This window comes from Rissa tridactyla, chromosome 7 (assembly GCF_028500815.1).
Source record: "Rissa tridactyla isolate bRisTri1 chromosome 7, bRisTri1.patW.cur.20221130, whole genome shotgun sequence".
NCBI classification, from domain to species: domain Eukaryota; kingdom Metazoa; phylum Chordata; class Aves; order Charadriiformes; family Laridae; genus Rissa; species Rissa tridactyla.
Genome location: NC_071472.1, coordinates 56,972,170 through 56,995,750, shown reverse-complemented (window position 1 = coordinate 56,995,750; position 23,581 = coordinate 56,972,170). Strand labels below are relative to the sequence as shown.

The following is a 23,581-nucleotide window of genomic DNA, read 5'->3' as shown; positions in this document are numbered from 1 at the left end:
TGAGCTGCTCTGGTCACCACACATTACAAAACCGATGAACAGCATAAATTAATTACTGTTAACAACTAAGACAAATTTGACAAAAGCAGGTGCCAGCATTGCATAAATACTAAAACCTACACACAGTGTCTGATTTTAAGTGAGCCAAAAGGTAGATCTACACTTCTACCTCTTTTCTGGTTATCCGCAAGCATTAGGGTAACGGGAACTGAACGTAAACCTCTGAAATTTGAGCAATCGGCACCCAGGCTAAAGGCGGCACACACAGAGGCGTGGGCCAGCACGACCACCGGCTCTGAGCCTGACCACGCCAATCAGCAGATTCCATCCCACTTCGAAAACTCTCAGATTAGGCCCCGTGCCACTCAACAACAGCAAAACATCAGCTGTTGGTCACAGAAGCTTCATTTAAACGGTAACCTCCCACCTGCGGTGTGAAACAGCACATCTGTCTCAAGTGAGGCCCCAAACTATAAGAGGTGAATATCCACCCAGTCCCAAAGCTGCGCGTGGGTCTGCCACAGCTGTACCCGCAGCACTGGGTCTCCAAGAGCCCCGCATCTCCGGGACCTCGCACTCCGCATCCACAGATGCCGGCATCTTTTCCCACACACCCTGAATTCAGGCTCTGTCCAGGCCCCCTCCCAATACCACCTGCTTTTGTAGTAAGCAATGTCCAGGTTCTTCCAGGAAAGACACTAAGGCAAGAAAGGAGAGAAGGAGAAAGAAAGGAGCCCAGGACCTCTCCTGGGTCTCGTGTCCCCACTTCACAGGCATACGATGCCCTGCCAGGCTAGCTATGGCAGGCAACTGAGCCCTCACACGGTTCCTACGTACATCTAAGGTCTCCCTTCCCATACACTCTCTGATCAGACACACCATGGACACGCATCCACACGCTAGCAGAAAACAATGAGTAATATAGGGACAAAAATGCAAAATTCCTTACTTTTTAATCACAAACCGGATCCGCTCCTTTGCTAGAAGTATCCTCTCAAGACGGGGAATGCCGTACGTGGATGGCCGCCTGAAGGGAATTCCTTCTGGCAGCCCTTCCACATATAAGTCTTCCACGTGTGACTGGAAGAGTGGGTACGGGATAGACACTGGCCCCTTTGCTTTGATAGCTTGAGCTTTAAGAAAAAAGGAGAACAAAACCATGAGACTAGCTTGTAGCTCTGCTCCAATCATCTGTTTGGTATCACTGTGAAAAACATTACAATTAGTAGACAGGCAATAACCCCCTCAGCGCATTTAGACATGCAAGCATTCCTATTTGTGGGGGTTTGTTTTTCTTTTATGGCAAAATCGCTCTAATTCACAGTAAACAAGCCGCAGACCTGCAGACATATGCAGAGTCTCCTCTTTTCCCTTTAGTCTGTAAACATTTAATAACAGACACTGCACCTGTTACAGTGAAGTTTCACAGTATTTTGGTTTTGTTTAATAGCACATTTTGAAAGAGAAAATTATCTAGACTTAATTATAAACCAAACATGTTTGAGTTCATTAGCTCTGATTATTACTATTTGTTTCTACTGTTGGGTTACAAGAGTCATTAATGCCCTGAAGGAGGGGCACACACCCTTCTTTTGAGTGAATTTCCCAAAGCTTTGGAATATTTTAGAAATCCAGGGAATCACTAATGAAATAAACGATACACCTCTATCACCATCAAAAAAAGCGTGTCGCTACTAATGGAATCTCTGAAACAAATGAAAAGCAAATAACAGATTCACCCACAGCAGGAAAATAACCTCAAAGTATTTTCTTAAGTCATGAGGACCGTAATCACAGCAATACCCCTATCAGGCTGGCAAACATGGGACAACGGCATGATGGTTTGCAAATACCAAGAGGGCTAATTTCTTTATACTCACGAGGCTACGTTAATTTTGTAGGCCACGCAACAAGAATTCTCTATTACCATCTGACTGGTCTGCAAATAGTTTGGTACATTCTGTTGTTTTGCTATGGAAATCAGATGCAAAAAATTATTTGAGGAGAAAAAGGCCAAATTAGAGTACAGCTATGTTGTGGCAGGGTTCCTGAAAGCAAAACTATTCAGGGCACCTTTTCAAGCAACTTAATGTCACATGAAAGTGTCCAGTGGTTCAGACATCAGTGTGTACAAAATGCTTACATTAACCCACAAATTCATAGAATCACAGAACAGTTTGGGTTGGAAGGGACCTTAAAGGCCACCCAGTGGCACCCCCTGCCCTGGGCAGGGACACCTCCCACCAGCCCAGGTTGCTCCAAGCCCCGTCCAACCTGGCCTTGAACCCCTCCAGGGATGGGGCAGCCACAGCTTCTCTGGGCACCCTGGGCCAGGGGCTCACCACCCTCACACCAAAGAGTTTCTGCCTCAGATCTCATCTCAGTCTCCCCTCTGTCAGTGTAAAACCCTTCCCCCTCATCCCATGGCTCCCCTCCCTGCTCCAGAGTCCCTCCCCGGCTTTCCTGGAGCCCCTTTAGGGACTGGAAGGGGCTGGAAGGTCTCCCCGGAGCCTTCTCTTCTCCAGGCTGACCCCCCCCAGCTCTCTCAGCCTGTCCTCCCAGCAGAGGGGCTCCAGCCCTCCCAGCAGCTCCGGGGCCTCCTCTGGCCCCGCTCCAACAGCTCCGTGTCCTTCTGCTGTTGGTGCCCCACAGCGGGACGCAGGACTCCAGGTGGAGTCTCACAAAAGCAGAATAGAGGGGTAGAATCACCTCCCTCAACCTGCTGGCCACACTTCTTTTGATGCGGTCCAGGACTTCATTAAATTCTTGAAAGTAATAAAAAAATTCAGGTTTTAAAGGCATTTAGGTAACGTAGTCTTTCAACCACTTGGAAGCAGAACAGTTCTAGGTCTGGTTATCACAAAACAGGGAGGCTTTGAAAATACTGTATGTATCTTAGTTTTATATTCTGATGAGAAACGAGTACAAAAATTTTAGAAAACTGTGAGAAGAACCGTGTTTCAACTAGACTTGGTTTCAACTGCCAAATATAAAGTGGCCAAAACTGGAGTTGGAGAATAGATATGTTCAGAGAGGGACACGAACCTGAAGATGGCTCTTAGCAAAAAAGACTAAAGAAACCCTGCTCAAACCTGCGTCAAAGGAGCTGCAGAACAATCAGCAAAAGAGCTGTCATGTATCACACCAGTCCTTCACTAAAGTAGATTTTTATTGCTGTTGTATACCTCTTCCAAGAAATTAAAAATCATTATCCTCAGCCCCGGAGGCTGTTGTGGCAAGTGGTGAAAAGCTAACGAATCCAGCAGACGAGCCTCCGATGGAAAGGAGCGTTTGTGAACTGCAGTGCGCCGCAGGAGAAGACCAAGAACATCACTAAAATCAAGACTGCTACACAGAATCAAGTAAGAACAGCTTCAGAGCAGCAAAAATCCTGTTTGTTTAAATAAGTAACTAACAACAGGTAAGTTTTTACAAGTGAGAGTCTGTATTTCTCTTAAATCAGCAAATGTTTTAGCAAATACTCTTCAGAGTATTCAGCCTAGGAACACAACCAGCATCACAGTCTGCAGTGAAGCCTCTTAGATTTGGAAACTTAAGCGTTTTTGCACAGAAATCCTATTGAATATAGGTTTCATTTTTACATATAAGTCTGTATTTGTGAGTCGCTATCTTGTATTTACACTAAAAGTAATCCCATTTAGTTTGCATCTAAACACAAAAAAAAATATATATTTTCAGACACGTCAGTTGTAATGGATGACAATGACTGACATTGCTAAAACCCTTTGGATCTCCAGAAGCTTCCAGGCTCCATCCCTGGAGGGGTTCAAGGCCAGGTTGGACGGGGCTTGGAGCAACCTGGGCTGGTGGGAGGTGTCCCTGCCCAGGGCAGGGGGTGGCACTGGGTGGGCTTTAAGGTCCCTTCCAACCCAAACCACTCTAGGAGTCTAAGCCGACAAATCTGAAGAGCGTTCTGGGAATTCTGGACATCCGTAACTCATTTCAGTAAATGGGAAATTGCATGGCCATAGAGACTGAAAGAATTGGAATCTGAGATGGATTTGGTTTGTGAATCAATGAAATGTTGTCATCCACAGGGAAAAAGGAGGTAATTTAATACCATCTGGCCTGCTACGGAAAGTCAGGAATAGCTCTGTATTCAACAGACTCCACAGGAGGTTTTTAGGCTGGCTATGTGCAAACACCAAACCCAAAATTAAAGCAATTCACCAAGAACGATGCTCCTTTCTAGAGCAATTAAAATACTGTGAATCAGATTCTGAACTGTTTTTACTTGGTGTGAGTTGCTTCCAGTGGGCTGTTTAAATGTCAGATGATAGTCACACCCCAAACACGTAATAACACCAACAGCACAGGGTCCATTCTGAAAGCACTTGCACTTTTCACGGCAGAGGAGCACCAGCATTTATTTTGAAATTTTTGCTGATGCTGTTTTAGTGTGCGATACATGGATGCAAAATATGCCTACGTAGGTGCAATGTCCAGATGCGAATTCCAAAGTCTAACACGTGTGCTTCTTTTCCTCTCCAAGAACCATTAACATATTGTTGCTTCACTGCAAATCATTCATAATCAGAAAGGAACAATCCGTCAGTGGTAACCTCTCCCCAGAGCCATTTTACAAGATTATTTCACTTAAGGACTCAGTGTGATTACAGAAAGAAGGCCAGCTCTCTCAAATGCGTGTGCTCAAGCCGTGAGCACGCCGGTGCTCCACGAAACGGAGCGCAACTGGAAAATAAAATCAAGTTTCGCACTTGGGTGCCAAACAGGCACCCAATTTTGAAATTACTCTGCTCACCAAAAAAGCTTTTTTCCCTAGTTTTAAGTCTTCTAATAATATTTAGCCCTTTGGTGCAGTCAGTACCAGTGTGCTCCCGAGCCAACAACAAGACGCATGCCAAAGAGCTGTGATTTATGGTGTCAGAGCACTAGAGGCAAGCAACTAGAGTTGGAAAGGAGTGTTACACATACCGTATTTTTTTTCAAACAGCTCTTCAACTTGCTTCCTCAGGTCTGTAATTCGCGCGTTCCATTTCTCTGCAAAGAAAAAACGGAGGACATGTCAGAGCACAAATGAGACACAGAATCTCTTGTAAAATCTGTTACCACTAACTGAAATACGCAGCGTGCTTTTACTGCTCACCTGCATACAGGTGCCTGTGAGTACGGCACAGGCTACACCTTAAAATACATGGATACATTCAGAAAGAAAAAGGGTAGAATAAAATGTTTAAGATGACCTCCAAAACTTGCGCAGATGATAAATCAAGCTTAAAACAACATAAACCTGGCTAAAGTGGTTTCTCTTTGGTGGCTTGCTCAGCAGCTCTCACTGCCATGAGGGGTAAAGTCAGTTTGCAGCTGCTGTTGATAGTTATCTAAATCCAGGCACTGAAAAGCTTAATTAGTGAAGCTTGATAAAGCTTACAGTGAGTACATGAAGTTATTTTGGTGCAAATCTGTACAACTATCTGGGTCAGGAGGCATCACACCATCCTCTACCTTAATCCAGTACTTCTCCAAGTCCTGATGCTGCAAAACATCCCCACGAATCCTATTTCTGAAAGAAGATGCAGGCTGCAAGACAGAAGTTATCCAAATCCAATTGTGTTCCATGGAGAGCTGGATTAAACAGCAAAATTCTAACATCTGATTTTCTGCCTATGGCAGAGAGCACACGTTTTCACAGCTTTTTGTAGTAGCTCAATGCTCTAAGGAAAATGCTGCAGTTCTTTTGTAGATGGTACCAGACGCTGGCTGGCCTTTAAGAATGAGTTAATAAGCAAGTGTACTTAAAGCTTATTTCTTACACTGAAGACTTGAATCTAGTAACTGCAGAGGTCAAAAAATGAGGCCACTCAAGTTATTACACTTCCAGTTGTGAAAAAATCCTTATATCGGACAAGACAGAGGATTGAATTTTGAGTCCATATCAAAAGCATTTAAAATATTTATTCTCAGACCAATGTACACAATTTTGGTGGCTATTTTAAGCTTATAGTTTTTAAGTGTGATTTCATGGCTATCAAGAGAACAGCATGCTTCAGATGTACGCAAGAATAAGGCCTTGTGTAGAGGGGAAAGGCTGTTTTGGCACACTGCCTCTCATCCAGACATAACCCCTTCAGTCTAGTGACCTGGCATATCACCGACATCAATTAACTTGTTTATATTTTGAAATTACATCCTTGGGGATAAATCTATGTAATTGCTTTTGCCACCCTTTTTACAGCTTCTTAGCTGATAAATGTGACTTGGGCTCAATGTTTTGTACTCCTGCGTCACTTCAACCTTGCAATATCTCCCTCTAACTGCAGATGTGCAGCCAGATGAAGCTCTTCCTGGTTCCAGCACAACCATCAACTGCATTTTTTTCATTGAGCTACAGAACAATGGATAACAGCAGCTTTCCCACTAAGAGTCAGGAAAACACAAGTCAGAATTTACCGGCTGAAAGGGAAACCCCGCTTTACTCAACATGTGAACACGCATGGCCCTGGGCCAAGGGTTTGCAAGGGCACCGGCGTGACTCCACATTGTGACCCAGAGCAAACGGGCACGGAGCTGAGATCCCTTCAGCTCATCAAGCTCTCAGCAAATGACCTCCTCTCAAACTCAGGCTGGTTTTCGTCAGAGGGAGAAAAGCCAGAATATCATGCCACATTACAAGGCAAAGCACACTGTGTTTTTTAGCTACTTTTGTATTTTATGAGTAAATTGCCAAGTTAGGCTACAGAGATATTTCAAAGTTCAGAGGGGTTGTCAGGCATCCGGCAAGATTTTCAATCAGATTGCCAGCGTTATGAACTCCTTGGATTTGGACCAATTACTGTAAAGACATTCTTTTGTCACCCACTTTGTGTTCACATAGTGAAGTTGAAAATGTACCACAACGCTAAGCTGATATTCTGTTTTGGTGATCTCTCCACAAAGCAGTTTAGTTCTCCCATAGGCACCAAGCTCAGTGGTGGTTTCCTCTTAGTCCTGTAGATAAACCTTTCGGTACCTGGGAAACACCATCCCAATTGAGTAACAATCCTAAAAACTTCCCCAGCCTGTCCAGTCTCTTCACTTTATCCCATTCTCTGCTCCAGAAAACATCCACCACAGCAGAGGCAACCTGCGCAGGGCACACAAAATGATGCTCAAGTTCTAAGGACGTTCCTGTTCCCAATACTCTGTGGGGAAATAAACTGGAAAACACACAGCAACTCCAAGCATGCTGTAGGCTGGCAAAATCTGTGTTCAACAGTGTGTCAGGATGGGGAAAAACCATACAGGCTTCCCATCACTGTCACGGTGGGACAACAGCCGAGGGGACTCTTTTTTCACTAAGAGGGTATGACACAACTGCCAGCCGCAACTCGAAGCCTTTGATAAAATCTCTAAGAAAGCAAAAAAAAAAATGCCGTGGGAAGAGATTTTTACTGACAATATCATTTCCTTTCAGCAAAGATATTTTTAGCCTTAAATAGTTGGTTCAGAAATATTTTTGAAATCCAACCTCCCTCCCCAAAGATTATCAATTTCTATCAAGCATTTCACCAGCCACTTTTCATCCCTCCCCCTGGTTACAATTACTTTGTTTTCCACTTTGTTTTCCTGTTTGCACGAAACTAAGAGCACAGCCCATCATTCCGCCTGTTTCTCGGGCCACTGGGGGTACCTGATCTGTGACTCAATCAAGACAAACAGGAATTCTCCCCAGCAGACAGCTGCCACGCATCTGGATCTCATCAGCGTTAGGTGAAATACTGGAAGTCCTTATCAGATGAGACAGATTTCTCTCTGAGCATCTACACCTCCTTTCCAGTCGTCCGAGTGCGTGTCCTTTGTCATTCCGCAGCTATTCACGACAGAATTAAACATCTCCTTTCTCCCATCCAATTATCTAATATTCAACTTCATTAGACCAAGGTGCAAAGTCTGAAATGCCCGAACAGCAGCACTGCAACTACCAACAGTTGCTCCTTTTTTTTCATTACAGCAAATGAATTCTGCTCCTCCAAAGTTCCTCACGCTCATTTCGTGTTTTAACCAGACCTTGCAACACCGTGGAGAGATACCGCTTTCTGTAGGTGAACCCCGAAAGTGAATAGGAGGGGCGATAACCTCAATACAATTTAGGAAGCCCAGGAATAAAGACCTCTGAATAATCTGTCAGCTGCAAAACGTTGCCATCTAGCTGCATGGCAAAGTTTCTTGAGAGCAGCACACAGAGAGAATCTACCGAGCCACCTCAGAAGCAGCAGCGACCAGGAAAACCGTGAGATGCTCCTTAACTGGTGTTTCAACATTGCAAGCTCAACTCAAGCTTCTGTCACCCTAATATTTTATTACCTTTGCTCTCCATGTCTAATCAACTTCACTGTCTATCCCCTTCAAACTCCCACTCCCAAGCTTAGATGCTGTTTTTCTACTAAGGGAATATATTCCAGCAAAAGCTGCTGCCGTAATAACTGCTCAAATCTTCTCTTCCACTAATGTTGCCATTACGTTCTCCCGACCCAACCAAAACTAACTAATGCTACATGTGGAACTTCCTATTAGTATTAATGATCTTTTGAGAATAGAGCCCTCAGCAATGTTTTATTCGTTTTCACTGAAATTGGCATGAAATAGCACGTTTCACACAAAACAGATGTCAGAAGACGTTCTGTGGGGATTTTTCAATTGACCTCAAATCCCAGGATTCTTAATAAACTTCCCCAACACTGCGCCAAAGGACATATTCCTGATTGTGCAGAACCTTATGGAAGATTTCATGGGATATCTGCCCAGAAACCAAACCAAAACGAGAAATAAAGGAAAGGGATGGGGCTGCAACAAATCCCGTGGGCAGTCTCTTTAACCGGAGTAACGACAGCGTGCGGATGCAGTTCTGCAGTGAGAACTCTGCACAAGGTATCACGAAAGAACGCTCCCCGAAAGACCCCAACTTTTTGGGTGCCCACAGGGATCATGGCAGGCTACTCGGCGTAACAGTCATTGATCACCTTCCCAAAGGCGGCTCCCCGCAGCACAGCTTCGCTGCTCGCAGGATGCACAGAGGAAGACCAGTCTGACAGGATCCTGACCTCCGTTGTGCCATATTTCAGAACACCAGTGAATTCACTCCGGCCATCTTGTCCAAGAAGTCAGCTTACAAAAATCTAGATTTATTTTTATTTTATTAAATTATTCGCCGTGTCTATTTAGATAGTCATTTTGGACAATGAGAAACAACAGAGGTAGCCGATGATGGTGATGATTACACTGCTGCAATACAACTACAAAGAGCCCGGGGCTCCTAAATGAATATTTGCACTGGCGCGTCTCACTCCTGCAGGCTGAAATTGTCTAATACCTTTTTACAAAACAAAGCAGAGAGACAAAATAACCTTTAATTTGTATCTTACCAAAATTGAACTCTCTCACTTTTCTTTTCCCGGTACTGACAGCTTCATTAGCTGACTCAGTGTTCTTCGGTCTCTTGTTAGGGGGCAAGTACTCGTCATCATCTTCAAGAAACATAAAAATATCACTGTTTTAACGTTCAGAGAACTCACGTGCAACATTGGAACTGCTTTGAATTTCAAAGCTCTAATGCAAGTATTGAACTGTGCTTTATCAGGGCATCAAATTTTGCAACTAATTACTTATCTGAGTAACTTTAGAAAGCTACTGGCCTGTGTAGGAACAATTTGTGTAAGTGAACCAGCACAAGGCGTAAGGTAGCAAAAAGCAGAGCTTCTGTACTTCCCAAGGAAAACAAGATTGTGTTCTGAAACACAACCGGACGTCTCATGATCATGAAATGAACAAGCAACAGCAAAAGAAGTCAGGAAATAAATTGTGCAGACAGAGACTGCATTTTTTAATCTATTTGGAAGTTTCCATCCACTAATAAGTCCTGAAATACAGCACTTAAGTTTTATCTTGAAGAGCTCAAAGGTGCTAAAACCTGTTTCAAACCACTGTAAAACTGATGGATGTAACTGAAATTCGTGTAACAGGTAAACCCTACCTCAAACACACACAAACAGGGGGAAAACTGCAAATGCTGGGTATTTTCCAGCGAGCTGCTACTTAGCCAGTCACTTCCCAATCCAAAACACTACCTTCCCTACCAGTTAATGAGTTTTAAGACTGTCCAATTGCCAATACCTGCAACCTTAGACGACAGAAATGGCTAAAGCAAAGAAAATTAAAGTTAATTTCACATACAGAACAGCACCTGCCCAGGTCACCAGGGGTATAGTTTACTTGGGAAGAATAATATTACACCTTGACATCTCTCGTGCAGTTGTACTATATTCTGTTAGAGAAAATCTTTTCAGAACACTTTTACTTTTGTGGCAAAGGTCTTTACATAGACAAGAACTTAATGACTATTCTCTTATTACCTTTTCTGTTGAGGTAATGTAAGAATTATTTTACTGCTGGATTATAAAAAGGTGAAAGTAACGCCAGAAGTGTCAACTTTGTCCTGAAGTGCATTGCCTGATTTCTAAATTACTAATCTGGTGGTTTTAATCTTACTCATTCCAGAAGTAAGCATTGCAAAAAGCCAATCTCAGAACTATTTTAAAGCAGTTACAGGACATGTAATTCACAAATATAGGAAATACAGCTGATTTACGATCAATATCCTAGCATAAAAACAGCAGGGATACTGGTTAGTGGCCTTAGTGCCATTTAGATGAGAAAGGGAGGTGGTAAGTATAAAGGTTTTTATCTCATATTTATTGATATTAGACAAATAAATTGAAGCTTCACTTACATCACCTGTAACACATCATCTCTGTTTGGTACAATTCTTCCCAGAAGCTCGTGTTAACTAGAAATTTTATGTAACTACGGGGCGCTTATAAAACAACGTATTCTTCAGAATGGATGTTGTAAAATCGTTTTAAAATCTAAATTAATGGCTGTTAAACAATGAGTATCCTTCATTACCAATGCTTGAAAAATATGTGAAAAATGCAAATCTCTGCCACGCAGCATTTCAAAACCAGCCCAGTACGTCCAGTGTGCTTCAGTACACTCTGCTGTTGTAAAACCTCTGGATTAGATATGGTCACCAAGCAGCGCATGATCCAAACTCCAGTCAACACTGCCACATCATCCTATTTACTCAGTGCCAAGTAATGCAGGCATTTCTGGACCTAAAAATGCCCAACGGACTGAAATCAATGAGCTGGAGAACTCACCTTCGATGGTGACCTCGACCTCCGGGTCCTCGCTTGTTTCCGACGGGGCGTGCTGGGAGGAATCTGGGGGGGGAAACAGGGCTGCTGAATGATGGGGACAGAAGAGACTTTTTCACCCAATGCTCCATGATTTTGTATTTCAACTAACGCTCGTCAAAGCAGTCCCCTGCGCCTGTTGTGTCCTCACCAGACCCAGAGACCCTCTCTTCCCCTGCGGGTACTGGATCGTGTTGAACGGGGCTCGGCAGGCGTGGGCCAGGGCCCAGCACGTTGCAGCGATTTGTCCTTCCCTGGGATTCTTCCAAATATTCTGCTAGTTTTTCAAGATTCTGCACTTGTTCAGGGCTGAAGTTCCAAAACATTGGAGGTGTCCACCATCCTAGGCATCTGCCCGCACACCCTGCCACTCGTAACTATCCAGCCTTCGCACACCTCTGGATGACATTCTTAAATTGCCTGCTAACCCGAGACAAAACTGAAACAATATTCCCAGGAAATACCAATAGAAGTATTTTCACTACCCAAGGATGTTCAAGATGGCTGATGGTTGGAGCAGACAATCTGAAAGGTCCCTTCTGCCCTAGGCAATTCTGTGATTCCAAGGTACCAACAAGCTACTGCCATGAAGGAGGAAACGTCATGGGAGGAGGCAGTGGAGGTGCCATTCTGTATTTCCTCCATAAAAAACCTCTCAGAGGAAGAAGTATAATTGCTAATTGTCTCCAGGAGATGGTACCTGAGGTACAGTAATAGTTTCAGCACACAACTCAAATACCAGATTAAGCTCAAGGTCAGTGTTCTAGGAACAGACCTCCCAGGTAAAGCGTCACAAATCACTGCGGAGTACAGCAGCCTGCAAGAGCCAACACCAGTCGTTAACATGGGCAGCAAAAGCGAGAGCACGAAGCAGACCAAATAAACTAATACCAAGAAGAGATGATAAATACCATGCCCCGCAACTCTTAATAGTTACAAATCCCCTTCATATGCTCCGATTAATCCGTTATTATCTCAAACCCTTCGAGGCCCAGGTTTGGTGCCCAAATGGACTGCTGTGGTTTAACCCCAGCTGACAACTAGGAGCAGGCAGCCGCTCGCTCGCTCTCCCCCTCCAGTGGGATGGGGAGAAAAATCGGGAAAATACGGAAAACTCATCGGTTGAGATAAAAACAGTTTAGTAGGACAACGACGAAAGAGAAACTAATAAATAAGAATAGAAGAATATCCAAAATGAGTGATACACAATGCAATTGCTCATCACCCGGTAGTCAATGCCCAGCCAGCCCCCGAGCAGCGTCCCCCCGCCGCCATCTCCTCCAGTCCCCGTGCTGAGCAGACGCCATAGGGTATGGAACATCCCTTTGGCCAGCTGGGGTCAGCTGTCCCCACTGTGTCCCCTCCCAGCTCCTTGGGTGTCCCCAGCCTTCATGTTGGCAGGCCAATATGAGAAGCTGAAAAGCCCCTGAGCGCTTAGCAACAACTAAAATATTAGTGTGTTGTCAACGTTATTCTCATCCTAAATCCAGAAGACAGCACAATACCAGATGCCAGTAAGGAAATTAACTTTATTCCAGCCGAAACCAAGACAAATCTAAATTAACGGCTGTTAAACAATGAGTATCCTTCATTACCGATGCTTGAAAAATATGTGGAAGATACAAATCTCTGCCTCGCAGCATTTCAAAACCAGCCCAGTACGTCCAATACACTTCAGTTTTCTGTGGTTTTGTCAAACTTCTGGACTAGATAAGTTTACCAAGCAGTGCCTGATCCAAACTCCAGTCAACGCTGGCACATCATCCTATTTACTCAGTACCAACTAATGCAGGCGTTGTAAAAATGCCTGTTTTTTTTAGGTCCAAGTTTTTGGACCTAAAAATGCCCAACAGACTGAAATCAATGAGCTGGAGAACTCACCTTCGATGGTGACCTCGACCTCCGGGTCCTCGCTTGTTTCCGACGGGGCGTGCTGGGAGGAATCTGGAGGGGGAAACAGGGCTGCTGAATGACGGGGACAGAAGAGACTTTTTAACCCAACACTCCATGACTTTGTATTTCAACTAACGCTTGCCAAAGAAGCCCCTTGTCTCACTGAAACCTTTTGCATTCACAGCGTGCAACAAAACCAGAAGTAAAGATAGTTTACCATAAGCCGCTAAGCAATTCTAGACAAGGGTAAGGAGGTGAGGATTAGACTTGCTAAATTGTGTGCAGCAGTGCAGAGCTGGCGTTAATGACAGTATGCAATTCCTTATTCTTGGCTTAATAGGATTAATACAATCATAAATATTTTCCCCTTTGTTATCAAGGATTACTGAAAATATAAACAAAGGCAGTGTGCCCCTACAGATGATATATTTCCTCACCATTTATAGAGACTCAGAGTTGTTGCACTATAATGATTTGCCTAACAGGCTGCAAGGCCAACAGTGAAAAATGAGAAGGAAATTTGTAATCCCAATGCTTTCGTTGGGGCGACCTGCACCAACAAAATAAACAGGATTACGGCTATCAATACTTGGTGGGAGAAGGAGCAATTTGCATTCAACTGCAGTAAAGCTTAAAAAAGTGAAGCTAATTCTATTGGAAACTATTTCAAAACTAAGTAGCAGTGTATGAAGGAATATATTTTAATTATTCTGGCAGAGCAATGCTGAGCTTGTGCATTCTGAAGAGTATCTTCTTTCAGATCTCTGTAAGCTGAAGTATGCTATCACTTCGGGAGCAAGTCTGACGGAATCTCCCCTTTCCACAGCTCTTCACGTGATGTGCGTAGCAGAGATTCAGCAATACCTACTGAGTCACCTTCAGTGGAATATATTCGAACTATGTCAAACACATCATCCAGCTCAGAGAAAACATAGTATGATATTCTCGTCTAATTCCAAGTGAGTGCCAGGTAAATAACTAGCAGACGCAAAGCACAACCAAAGGGAAGAATCAGGAGGAAATGGTCTTCTAGTAGATGTGAACACAAAGTATGGTCATAGAAATAACTACCACATCAACTGATCGCTTAGAACCTTTGTTAAAAGCATCAGAAAAGTTTAAAGAGAAAAAAAGAAAAATGAGAAATACAATCGTCAGAAGTTTTGTGGAAATTTAAGAGCAGCCACAAAGACTGACAAATGGTCCATCTAGTCCAGTAACAAATCCCTGAGAAACAGTCATAATTAAGAGAAACATGCAAAAATGTCAAAGCAGATGGTAACAAGGTTCCGAAAGAAAACTCCCGGGTGCGTATTTCTTCTTAAACCATATTAAACCAACTAGTTTAAACACTAAAGTAAATATTTTTTAACAACGTTTTATCATCATTAGGTATTTGTTGATCTTAGGTAAATACACACAGCTTTAAGCAGCCACCTTCTGCACAGTTCTAAACGTTGTCAGCCAGTGGCACTCCCTCCATATTCTCAAATGTGATTTCATTCAGTTTAGAACAATTTCTTTTGATACACGTAACCTTAAACTTTCTGATTGCTGAATTTCAACCACATCATGCTCCCGACTCATCCAATCTCACTATGACCTCAGACACCTTTAGCAGCTACAGCACACGATAACTTTGCCACTTCCTTGTTCACCATCTCGTCAAGGTTACTGGAAGGGGAAAAACAATGAAAACTGCCAGTGATATACACCAAAAGATACATTCGTGCACACCTCTAATGTTTTTCTATGCAGAAAACAATCATTTCTGCAAATCTGCATCACAGCCTGTAGCTTTCCGACCAGCTTTCAGAAGAGCTTTGCATGCATAGCGTATGCATTTCTTTAATAATAGCTACAAGTTAGACTGTTACCTGCAATTTTTATCAGGGCCTATAGACATCTTTGTAAATATTAATCTTCACGAATAACGGGTTTATTCTATTTAGCAAAACCAGGGTGCAACTTTCAGCGTATCTCTTACAGACACTTGTAATGGAGCACAGATTGGAGGAAAGGGTGTGACAAAGCATCTGTAGCTATAAAATTCTGCATAGTCAAAACCGAAGCAAAGTCAATGTCTTCTCATTTCGTATCCCACTTCCCTGGCCTCGGGCTCTCTCTTCACAGTCAGGCATAAAGCTCGTGGCATTATGGTTCGGAAAGCAATGTTCAAAGATTATTTCTTCTCAAGTAAGTAGAGTTAGTAGTGCAGCCAGCAAGAGCAAAGAACTTTATCCTCCTTTATCAAGAGAAATGCTTTTAAATTTCATGTAACGGTACCTTTAACTATGGTGATACCTACCTTCAAAGCAAAACTAATGGGATTTTCAAGAATAAGTATTGCTGCGTAACTTGGCCTTAAAGACTGACAACTCCGGTTTGAGAGTCAGGTGCTTGGAATGAAATTAGCTGCAGAATGATGTACTTTTAGCATCACGTCGAAGCGTTAAACTTTGGGTGACAAGCACCTTACAAATGCAATTTATGACTTAAAAGAATGATGACTCCCATCACAACTTGGTTATAGTAAGCCGCAGAGTGGTATGACTTGGGAGATTAAAAGCAAAACAAAACAAAAAACCCAAAAGCCAACCTTGTGGAAATGTGGAATGAGAATGGTTGGAGAAGATGCACAACTTTAATTAAGGTGCTACCTTTTCAAATATTTTGTGTTAAAAAAATACGCAATTATGTCAATTTGTTCTCATGAAATACATTTCATCTCTTTAACCTTCTACTGATATTTCTGCATCTGTTCCTTCACTGCAATCAGAACCCTGGTGGCTTCCTTTAGACAAACATAAAGTAAAAAACATACCATAACAAAAATACTAAGGGAACTTTTAACACCGACTATTCAAAGTACGGATTTTCATAAGCAAAAAATCCAGAACTATAATGTTCACATGAACAACATACAGAAGGCTCAATTTCTGAAGCAAGAGCTCTCTGACCCTATCAAGAACGTCAGGGGTTAAAATGCAGATTGGTATTTTCTAGTGTTTGCAAATGGGCAAACCGGTATTTTTAATACAAACTGTAAAAAGCCAAAAAAAAAAGCTATAACTTTGGGGTAGATTTATTTGAGCTACGGTTCAGATGCAGTAAGGAACTTCCGCGAAACACAGACTTGCCATATACTGTTTTCTGTGTGTGCCCGTTCACCTCGCACACAGCTGGAAGAGATGATCAAGTTGCGCCCACAACACATGAGCAGAGGTTTATTAAACTTTATAACCAATTATGAAACGGACTGAATTTCTTGAGAAACAATTCACACAAATTGCTAGTGCTTTAGAGTGATCAACCTGATGTTCCTTTTCAAACGTAGAAAAGAAAGAAATGAGACTCCCTTCTATGTCTCTACTTGGACACCTGAAAATGAAGGCCACTGACATTTTCATTTCTCTTGAAGTTTAAGTTCCAATACTCTTACTTCAAGTCGAGAAAGTAGAGCCCTGAAAAGTAAACCTCTCACATTCCATTTCCAAAGCACCCTTGAGAAAAATACAAAAAAAGGATCTACCTGTGTAACTTTTTGCAAGAGCAATTTTTTCATCCATCTCTGATGTTTCGGAAGGACCTGCTTGGGAAGAAAGAGAATGGCTTTTAAATCGTCTCTTGCAACAAACACATTTTGCCAGTCCACAGAGGAATTTGCCAAATAAATCTTAATTTCGTATATCATATGCTCACTTCATACTTTCTGCAACGTTCAATTAGGAAAGACTGGGAAATATTAAAGATCTATAAATCCTTACTTACCCAGTTCACCAAATAGAAATACTGAGGGGCTAATGGGAGGGGTGTGCATTTCTTGGACTACTGAACAGTCAGAGACTCAAGCAGAAAGGCAGGTTTTCAGTTTTTTCTGGTGTTAATAAACTAATTTTAAAACATGAAATGTTGATGGTTCTGCCCTTTTTCAATGAACTTTTAATCAGTGAAATCTTTTTCCTGTTTGTTAAAATTTGTATTCCTAGGGAGTCCCTTTTTGACTTCAAAATTTCTACCCACGTTAAATATCGAATTCAGAGAGATTAAAATAATTTACGGCACTTCAAGGTTGTTTGCTTTTCATCACAACGGCTCTTTTGACGGCTCTATCCCAACTGCCTTAAAAAGGCTGTTGCAGAAAGCAGCACACAAATGACACTTAAAAGATTAAAATAACACCCCTAAAATCCTACTGCTTAGGATTCTCACCGAGCCGGAGATGGCTCTACACCACAGAAACAGCGTAGGTACAGAAAACTAGTCTACGTGCAGCATGCAGGAACGTAGGAATACTCGGACTGACTGGGACTGAAGGATTTGGACTAATTGTTCTGTGTTCATTTGCAAAAGCCATCTGCAGAGAATCATGTAATTCTCCCAAAACGACGGCTGTTTAGAGGTATATTTATAAGTGTATCAGCAATGAATATTAACGGCTTCACAACAGAAAAGGTATTTTTTAATTAATAAGGCAAGTGAAATCTTTTAAACTCTACTTCATATGCACAGTAAGCAAGAAATACAGAAAAGACTGTGGTCACAATCAGACTTCGTAAGTATTTCGGTCAACTGGAAGTACATAACAGTATCAAATATTATGAGTTATTCAAGAAAGTGAATATTTAGGGATTAAAGAAAATAATGATTATTAGCGGTTACAATAATGCTAGCTTGAGACAGTTCTGCCTAATTTGATTGCTCAGATTTTCAAAGGGATTTTAAATTAGCAGGATTTCAAGTGTGGAACCTATACAGGGTTCTTCGGTTAACATGTGTTTCTTTCACCAAGCGCAGCTTTCATCTGCTCCTGCCACTTTTTTTTGCTGGGGGGCGGGGGGGTGTTTGGGTTTTTTTCCTATTTGTCTGTTGAACGCGGAGGAGCTCCCTGATTTGGTTCAAAATACGGCTGCAGAGAGAGTGGCACTGGCAGAGCCGAGACCATGGGCCAAGGATGGGAAAGAAAGTGTGGGAGAAGCAGGGGGAGGAAGAGGAGCACGGGAGAAGCCGGGGGAAGAAGAGGAGCACAGGAGAAGCCAGCGCCACCGGTGCTGCTCCAGGACACACAGGAGGGAAGTCTCATCCCAGCACCGGGACCTGCAACCACCATGGGTGAGCAGGAACAGAACACAGCATCCCTGGGCGTGCTGGAAAACATCTCCGTGGAATAAATTTGCTTTTATTTAAATAAGCGTATTCAGTGTACGCAGCCAGACGGGACTGCCATTTCCTAAGAACTCTTCAGAACATGTAATTATTATCATTCACAATGCACTGACGCACAGAAGCATGCATCCCATTATAAGCAAATATCCTATTATAAGCACATATTTTCATGTTTATTCCTTAATTCACAGATCCCAACAGGACTGGTTTACCTACATATTCTGCAATAGCCTCTATATTGCATTATCTTCATGCCAAATATATGCTGTAACACAAATGAAAAAGGAAAAATGGGAAGTCTTTGACACATTCAAACTTGAAGAGAGATTTCTTTAGTTAAAAATACACTTACTAGGCCCCTGGGATTAAGCACAGAAAATTCAATCCCCGCAGCTTTAACGTCAATAAAAACTACAGTACATGTAGTAAACCCCTAAGATTTTTTTAAAATGACCCACACAGATTATTTTCTGAAACTTGAGCTTTTTTTTCGTATTCCCACTTTAGCAATCTGGTACTAATTCATGGCAACAGCCAAATGCTGCAACCTACTACACAACAATAAGATATAAAAAAAGACATCCACCTACAGGTATAATTTCCTCCCCGTTTGATTAACAGGAGGATTTCACGTGCCACCAAGGCACACAGCACTTTGGTCAGCATTACAGATTTGTGAGAGGAAGCAAACACTCAGAGAAAAACAATAACCATGAAATTTCATCAGTAAATCATTTTCTTCAGGAAGTGCCAAGCAGATGGCTGTTCACTAACAGTTTAGTTGTTTCTTCTCAGACATCAATAAGCCTGGCTTTTGCTGTAGGGTATTTTTAGTAAGAACTAGGATCCTAGCCATTCTCTTGCACGCCTCTACCAAGGCAATGCTTGGGCAGACTTGTGCCATCCCCCAGGAACACACCTCAGGATAACTCTGCTTTTCCAAGGTCCACTTCTCTGCGCAGCATCACCATGCGTACACAAAGCCTCCTTTGTGCAGAGTGCTTATGCCTCCTGAATTTCATAGAACTATGGAATGGTTTGGGTTGGAAGGGACCTTGAAGGATCATCTAGTTCCAACCCCCCTGCCCTGGGCAGGGACACCTCCCACCAGCCCAGGTTGCTCCAAGCCCCGTCCAACCTGGCCTTGAACCCCTCCAGGGATGGGGCAGCCACAGCTTCTCTGGGCAACCTGGGCCAGGGGCTCACCACCCTCACACCAAAGAATTTCTGCCTCAGATCTCATCTCAGTCTCCCCTCTGTCAGTGTAAAACCCTTCCCCCTCATCCCATGGCTCCCCTCCCTGCTCCAGAGTCCCTCCCCGGCTTTCCTGGAGCCCCTTTAGGGACTGGAAGGGGTTGGAAGGTCTCCCCGGAGCCTTCTCTTCTCCAGGCTGAACCCCCCCAGCTCTCTCAGCCTGTCCCCACAGCAGAGGGGCTCCAGCCCTCCCAGCAGCTCCGGGGCCTCCTCTGGCCCCGCTCTGACAGCTCCGTGTCCTCCTGATGTTGGTGCCCCAGAGCGGGACGCAGGACTCCAGGTGTTTACAGCTCTCTGCACTTTGTACAACCTTTGGCTTGAACCTGAGCATCAGCAACTCGAACAAACGAAGGGGAAGCTGCTTTACTCCAGGGAAAGCAGCATGACGTGACCCAGTAGCATCTCTTTTAGCTCATTGCACCGCATCCCTTCTACCGCTATACCCAGTTCTGCCGTGTTTTAAATGCAGGTTTGGAGGACTACACTGGGAGTGGGGAAAGGGGGAGTTACTAATCGAGCACTATTTTATCTGAAAAAGATACATATTGCTCTTCACCAACCAGAAAATTTAAATTTAGAGTTCTGTGAAAGGCAAGAGAAATCCCCCCCAAATCCACACTGCTTAGACTTTACTCTGGAAGCACACTGTATAAATGGGGTTTTTTAGCTCAGACAAACACGCTGCAGCACAATGGGATATGATTTTTTCAGGAAGCGATTTCAATACCGACTCTCTTCAGACGCCATTGGTTTACACTTTGGGCCACTGGCCAAATTCTGACGTTGTTTTTATGTGTGAAATGGAAAGCCACAGGGGGTGAAAAGCAAAAAAAATGACAGGACTTGGCTTTACAAGGAACGACGATTAGGTTGTCTCCAAAAAAGTATCTATTTTTAGTACATTATATCATGCCTGTAGACCTCCCTGTCGCCTGAGGCTAGGCAATGTATAAATATAAAGAAAAGAGAATCCTAACACCAGAGAATTCACCTTTCAGACTCTGAACTTGAGTGGTGGCATTTCGCTCCGCTGTAGGGTTACGATCTCTCTGAAGAGTGCTCCTACGTTACTTGAGATGTGCCAGTCCGAGAACATTGATTGTACGATCCTGCAGTTAGTTACTAAGGCACATTAGAAAATATTCTTGAGCTTTGTGTCTAAACACGTACAAAAATGTTATCTCAATAATATATAATATTACAAAAAGAAAGGATGTGCTGTTTTGCACTTTTTGTTGAACATGAAGCTGTCCTTCAGAGACGCGCAGCAGCCTGCCTGTGTTCCTTTGTATTGCTCAATTAACCTTACGACAAATGCAAACAGGCTGAAATAATGAATTTAGGGTTCTAGTTATTTTATGTCACCATTTATCATCGCAACTTCTTAATTACTATTCATTTCAACCTACAGAAACAATGATTTATATTTTTCACTCCTAGTTGAGGTTAATGTGCAGCATTAACCAGATATGTAGAGATGAGGCAAAGCAACTGGGAGATACCGAAAAACATACACAGAGCCCAAATCACGCACCTCACAGATGTCGTTATGTTTTGCCTATATAAATAAACCTTTCAATACAGTTTTGACACGTATTGGTCATTCCACACACGAAAAGTGATCAATGCAGTATAAAATTTACTGAAACTTTAAAGAGAAGATCCAAGCAGCGCTGTACAATAAAATATCGCCGTTTATTTCCCATTTAAAGAGGTCACCGGAATTAAGAGTTTGCATACTGGACCCTCAGAGAAAAACAAACAGTTCAAAAGAGTCCTGGAATTTCTCCTTCAGCCCCAAACACAGACATATGGCTACGCTGAAGTTGTACTTTTGCTCTTTTGGTATTCTTCAGAGTAACTTAAATGGTAGCCAGCACAGAATTGTTGTATCCTAACAGGGCTAAGGAAATGCACCCTTACCGACCAAGAATAAGTAAAAAGAGAGGCACAGAGAGAGCGACACTTAAGTAATCAACCCTTTCACGAGATAAACACATATGGAAGTCAGTATCATTACCTGGAATATTATATTGGTAGTAGTCAGGATCATCTGATTCCTCCTTCACTGTTCCTGTTGTCATTTCCAAAGAAATTCCTGTAGAAGCAACAAAGGAATCAAATATGGAAATTAATAATAACCAGATTCTTAAAAAAAACCAAAACAAATAAAACATCAACTAAGATCCTAGCTGGTCTCTTTTACAAAAAAAAAAAAAAAAAAAAAAAGATTTTCAGGTGCCGAGACACTCAACAATTGTTGAGCTAAAACAAAGGTAACGAAGTGGTTTCTTATGTTTGGTCACTGTCAGAAGGGACTCAAGATCAAACGCATCCCTGCAAACCAGGCGTCCTTGCAAACGCTATCTATGATCTGAAGAATTAAGAAGAATGGTCTCCTTCCTTTTTGCCCACTTCTACAGCCAAAAAAATACAATATATTTTATAAGTCGTTGTGCTGAAAGCACTTCTAGATCCACTGCTGCTCCCTCCTCTGCACAGCCAAGGTCAGATGAGTCTGCGTCAGACCCTGCTGCTGATGGGGCACCAAAGGTCCTCAGCTGCTCTGGGCTTCATCCAGATGAACTATCTCCTCCATAAGCCTTCGCAGCATTCCCTGAAGTGTTTTCAGAACATTCTGACAAAAGGAGAATTACTTAAAATGCCTAGAAAGCAGCACTGCAAAGAGTCTGGGACTGACTTGACAAAAAGCTCAAGTTAACTCTTCGCATCCGTTAAGCTAAACGTTAACCACGAAGGGTTCCCCAACCACGAGTTTGTAGTTGGGAAGCACAAAGAACTGGCCTAAATATAAAAAACTTAATTCTTCTACAAAGTGCTGAGCAGTGTAGCCCAAGCCAACAAAAGGGAAAGTCCCCAGCTTATCTCCAAGCACACCTGCCGGCTCATTGCCTTTACTGGGATTATTCCTGCTTTTCCTCAAAGCACAGTGTCTTGCAGGATCATCTCTCTCCTCCAGCGGAACTTAGGAACGCTTGCTCTTTTTTTTTTTTTTTTAAACAATCAATAACACATTTTACTATTTATTTCCATTTTAGCTCGAAAACGGACATTCTGTCATTTTCAATATTTTAGTAGTATTCACAACTAAAGCAAGTTTTTCTCTCCCCATTAGGGATGAAGTGATCTTGAATTAGAACAAAATAAAAAACAGAGGATTTTCTTCTCCACTTAAAACTATTTACAAAGACAAATTATTTTAGTCTAGAAAACTACACAAATCTCCTCCTCCTCGAAATGGAAACATTTGGCTAAATTTAAATACTTGACAAAAATGCCAACTGAAAAGTGGCCAGTTTTAAGGAAAGAAAAGTTTTTCTTTCCCACAAAGAACATCTTTTTGCTACTTTTTTCTTAGGGCTTCCTATCTTTGCTTAAATTCACCCTTCTGAACCGAAACTGACTGGGTTCTTTTGCAAATAAGGGCAAAATTTTGTACATACCAGAATCCTCATTTGGTTCCGTTTTCACTTGAATAGGACAACTACAAAAATAAACAAATCAAGGACATATTACATGATATTATAAAAACCAAATATTTTACTATCTCGTAAAATCAACATCCCAGTATTGTCCAACTAGGAATACAAAAGTAAAACCCCCTGCATCTTAGCTTATCCGATTTATCTCAAGAGACTTGCCAGGAATCTCCTATCCCTACATTTTCGGGACATACACATATTCAAAGCACGTTTACCATTTAATGAGAAGTCAACTCAGAAGCAAAGAAACGCTTCCCGTTTTGCTCCCTGTTTTCACATTAACCAATTTTTCATTTACTCCAGATATAATCTCTTCATTTACTAACAAAAAGATTTATTCTAATATTTTAATTGAGGAGGGGGAAGGAAGCAACAGTACATCTGTTCCCCATCGCTGCTGTATCATAAAACATGACAAACTTATCCCTGACTGACAGACTCTGCATTAAGAACACTCACTTGGCTAATTAAACCGAGGGGAAACTTTGCCATCTGTTTAATTCGGAACAGTTTCCCCACAAACAACAGTCAAAGGAAAGGGAAAATTCATCT

At 42.4% G+C, this 23,581-nt stretch overlaps 1 protein-coding gene across 12 annotated transcripts in view; it reads right to left on the bottom strand.

Moving 5' to 3' along the window:
• GTF2I (general transcription factor IIi) overlaps positions 1–23,581 on the bottom strand; it is a 77,189-nt gene that overhangs the window by 24,324 nt on the left and 29,284 nt on the right. For 8 of the 12 annotated variants that reach the window (XM_054208376.1, XM_054208380.1, XM_054208375.1 and 5 more), the window contains 8 exons: positions 22,991–23,031; positions 21,547–21,624; positions 16,639–16,698; positions 13,095–13,178; positions 11,178–11,240; positions 9,384–9,485; positions 4,957–5,022; positions 950–1,133 (listed from right to left, as the gene is read on the bottom strand). In XM_054208376.1, the coding sequence (XP_054064351.1) occupies positions 950–1,133; positions 4,957–5,022; positions 9,384–9,485; positions 11,178–11,240; positions 13,095–13,178; positions 16,639–16,698; positions 21,547–21,624; positions 22,991–23,031 (678 nt within the window). The remainder of the gene's footprint in view (positions 1–949; positions 1,134–4,956; positions 5,023–9,383; positions 9,486–11,177; positions 11,241–13,094; positions 13,179–16,638; positions 16,699–21,546; positions 21,625–22,990; positions 23,032–23,581) is intronic. The other 4 variants (XM_054208372.1, XM_054208381.1, XM_054208371.1 and 1 more) reach the window with 3 other exon arrangements.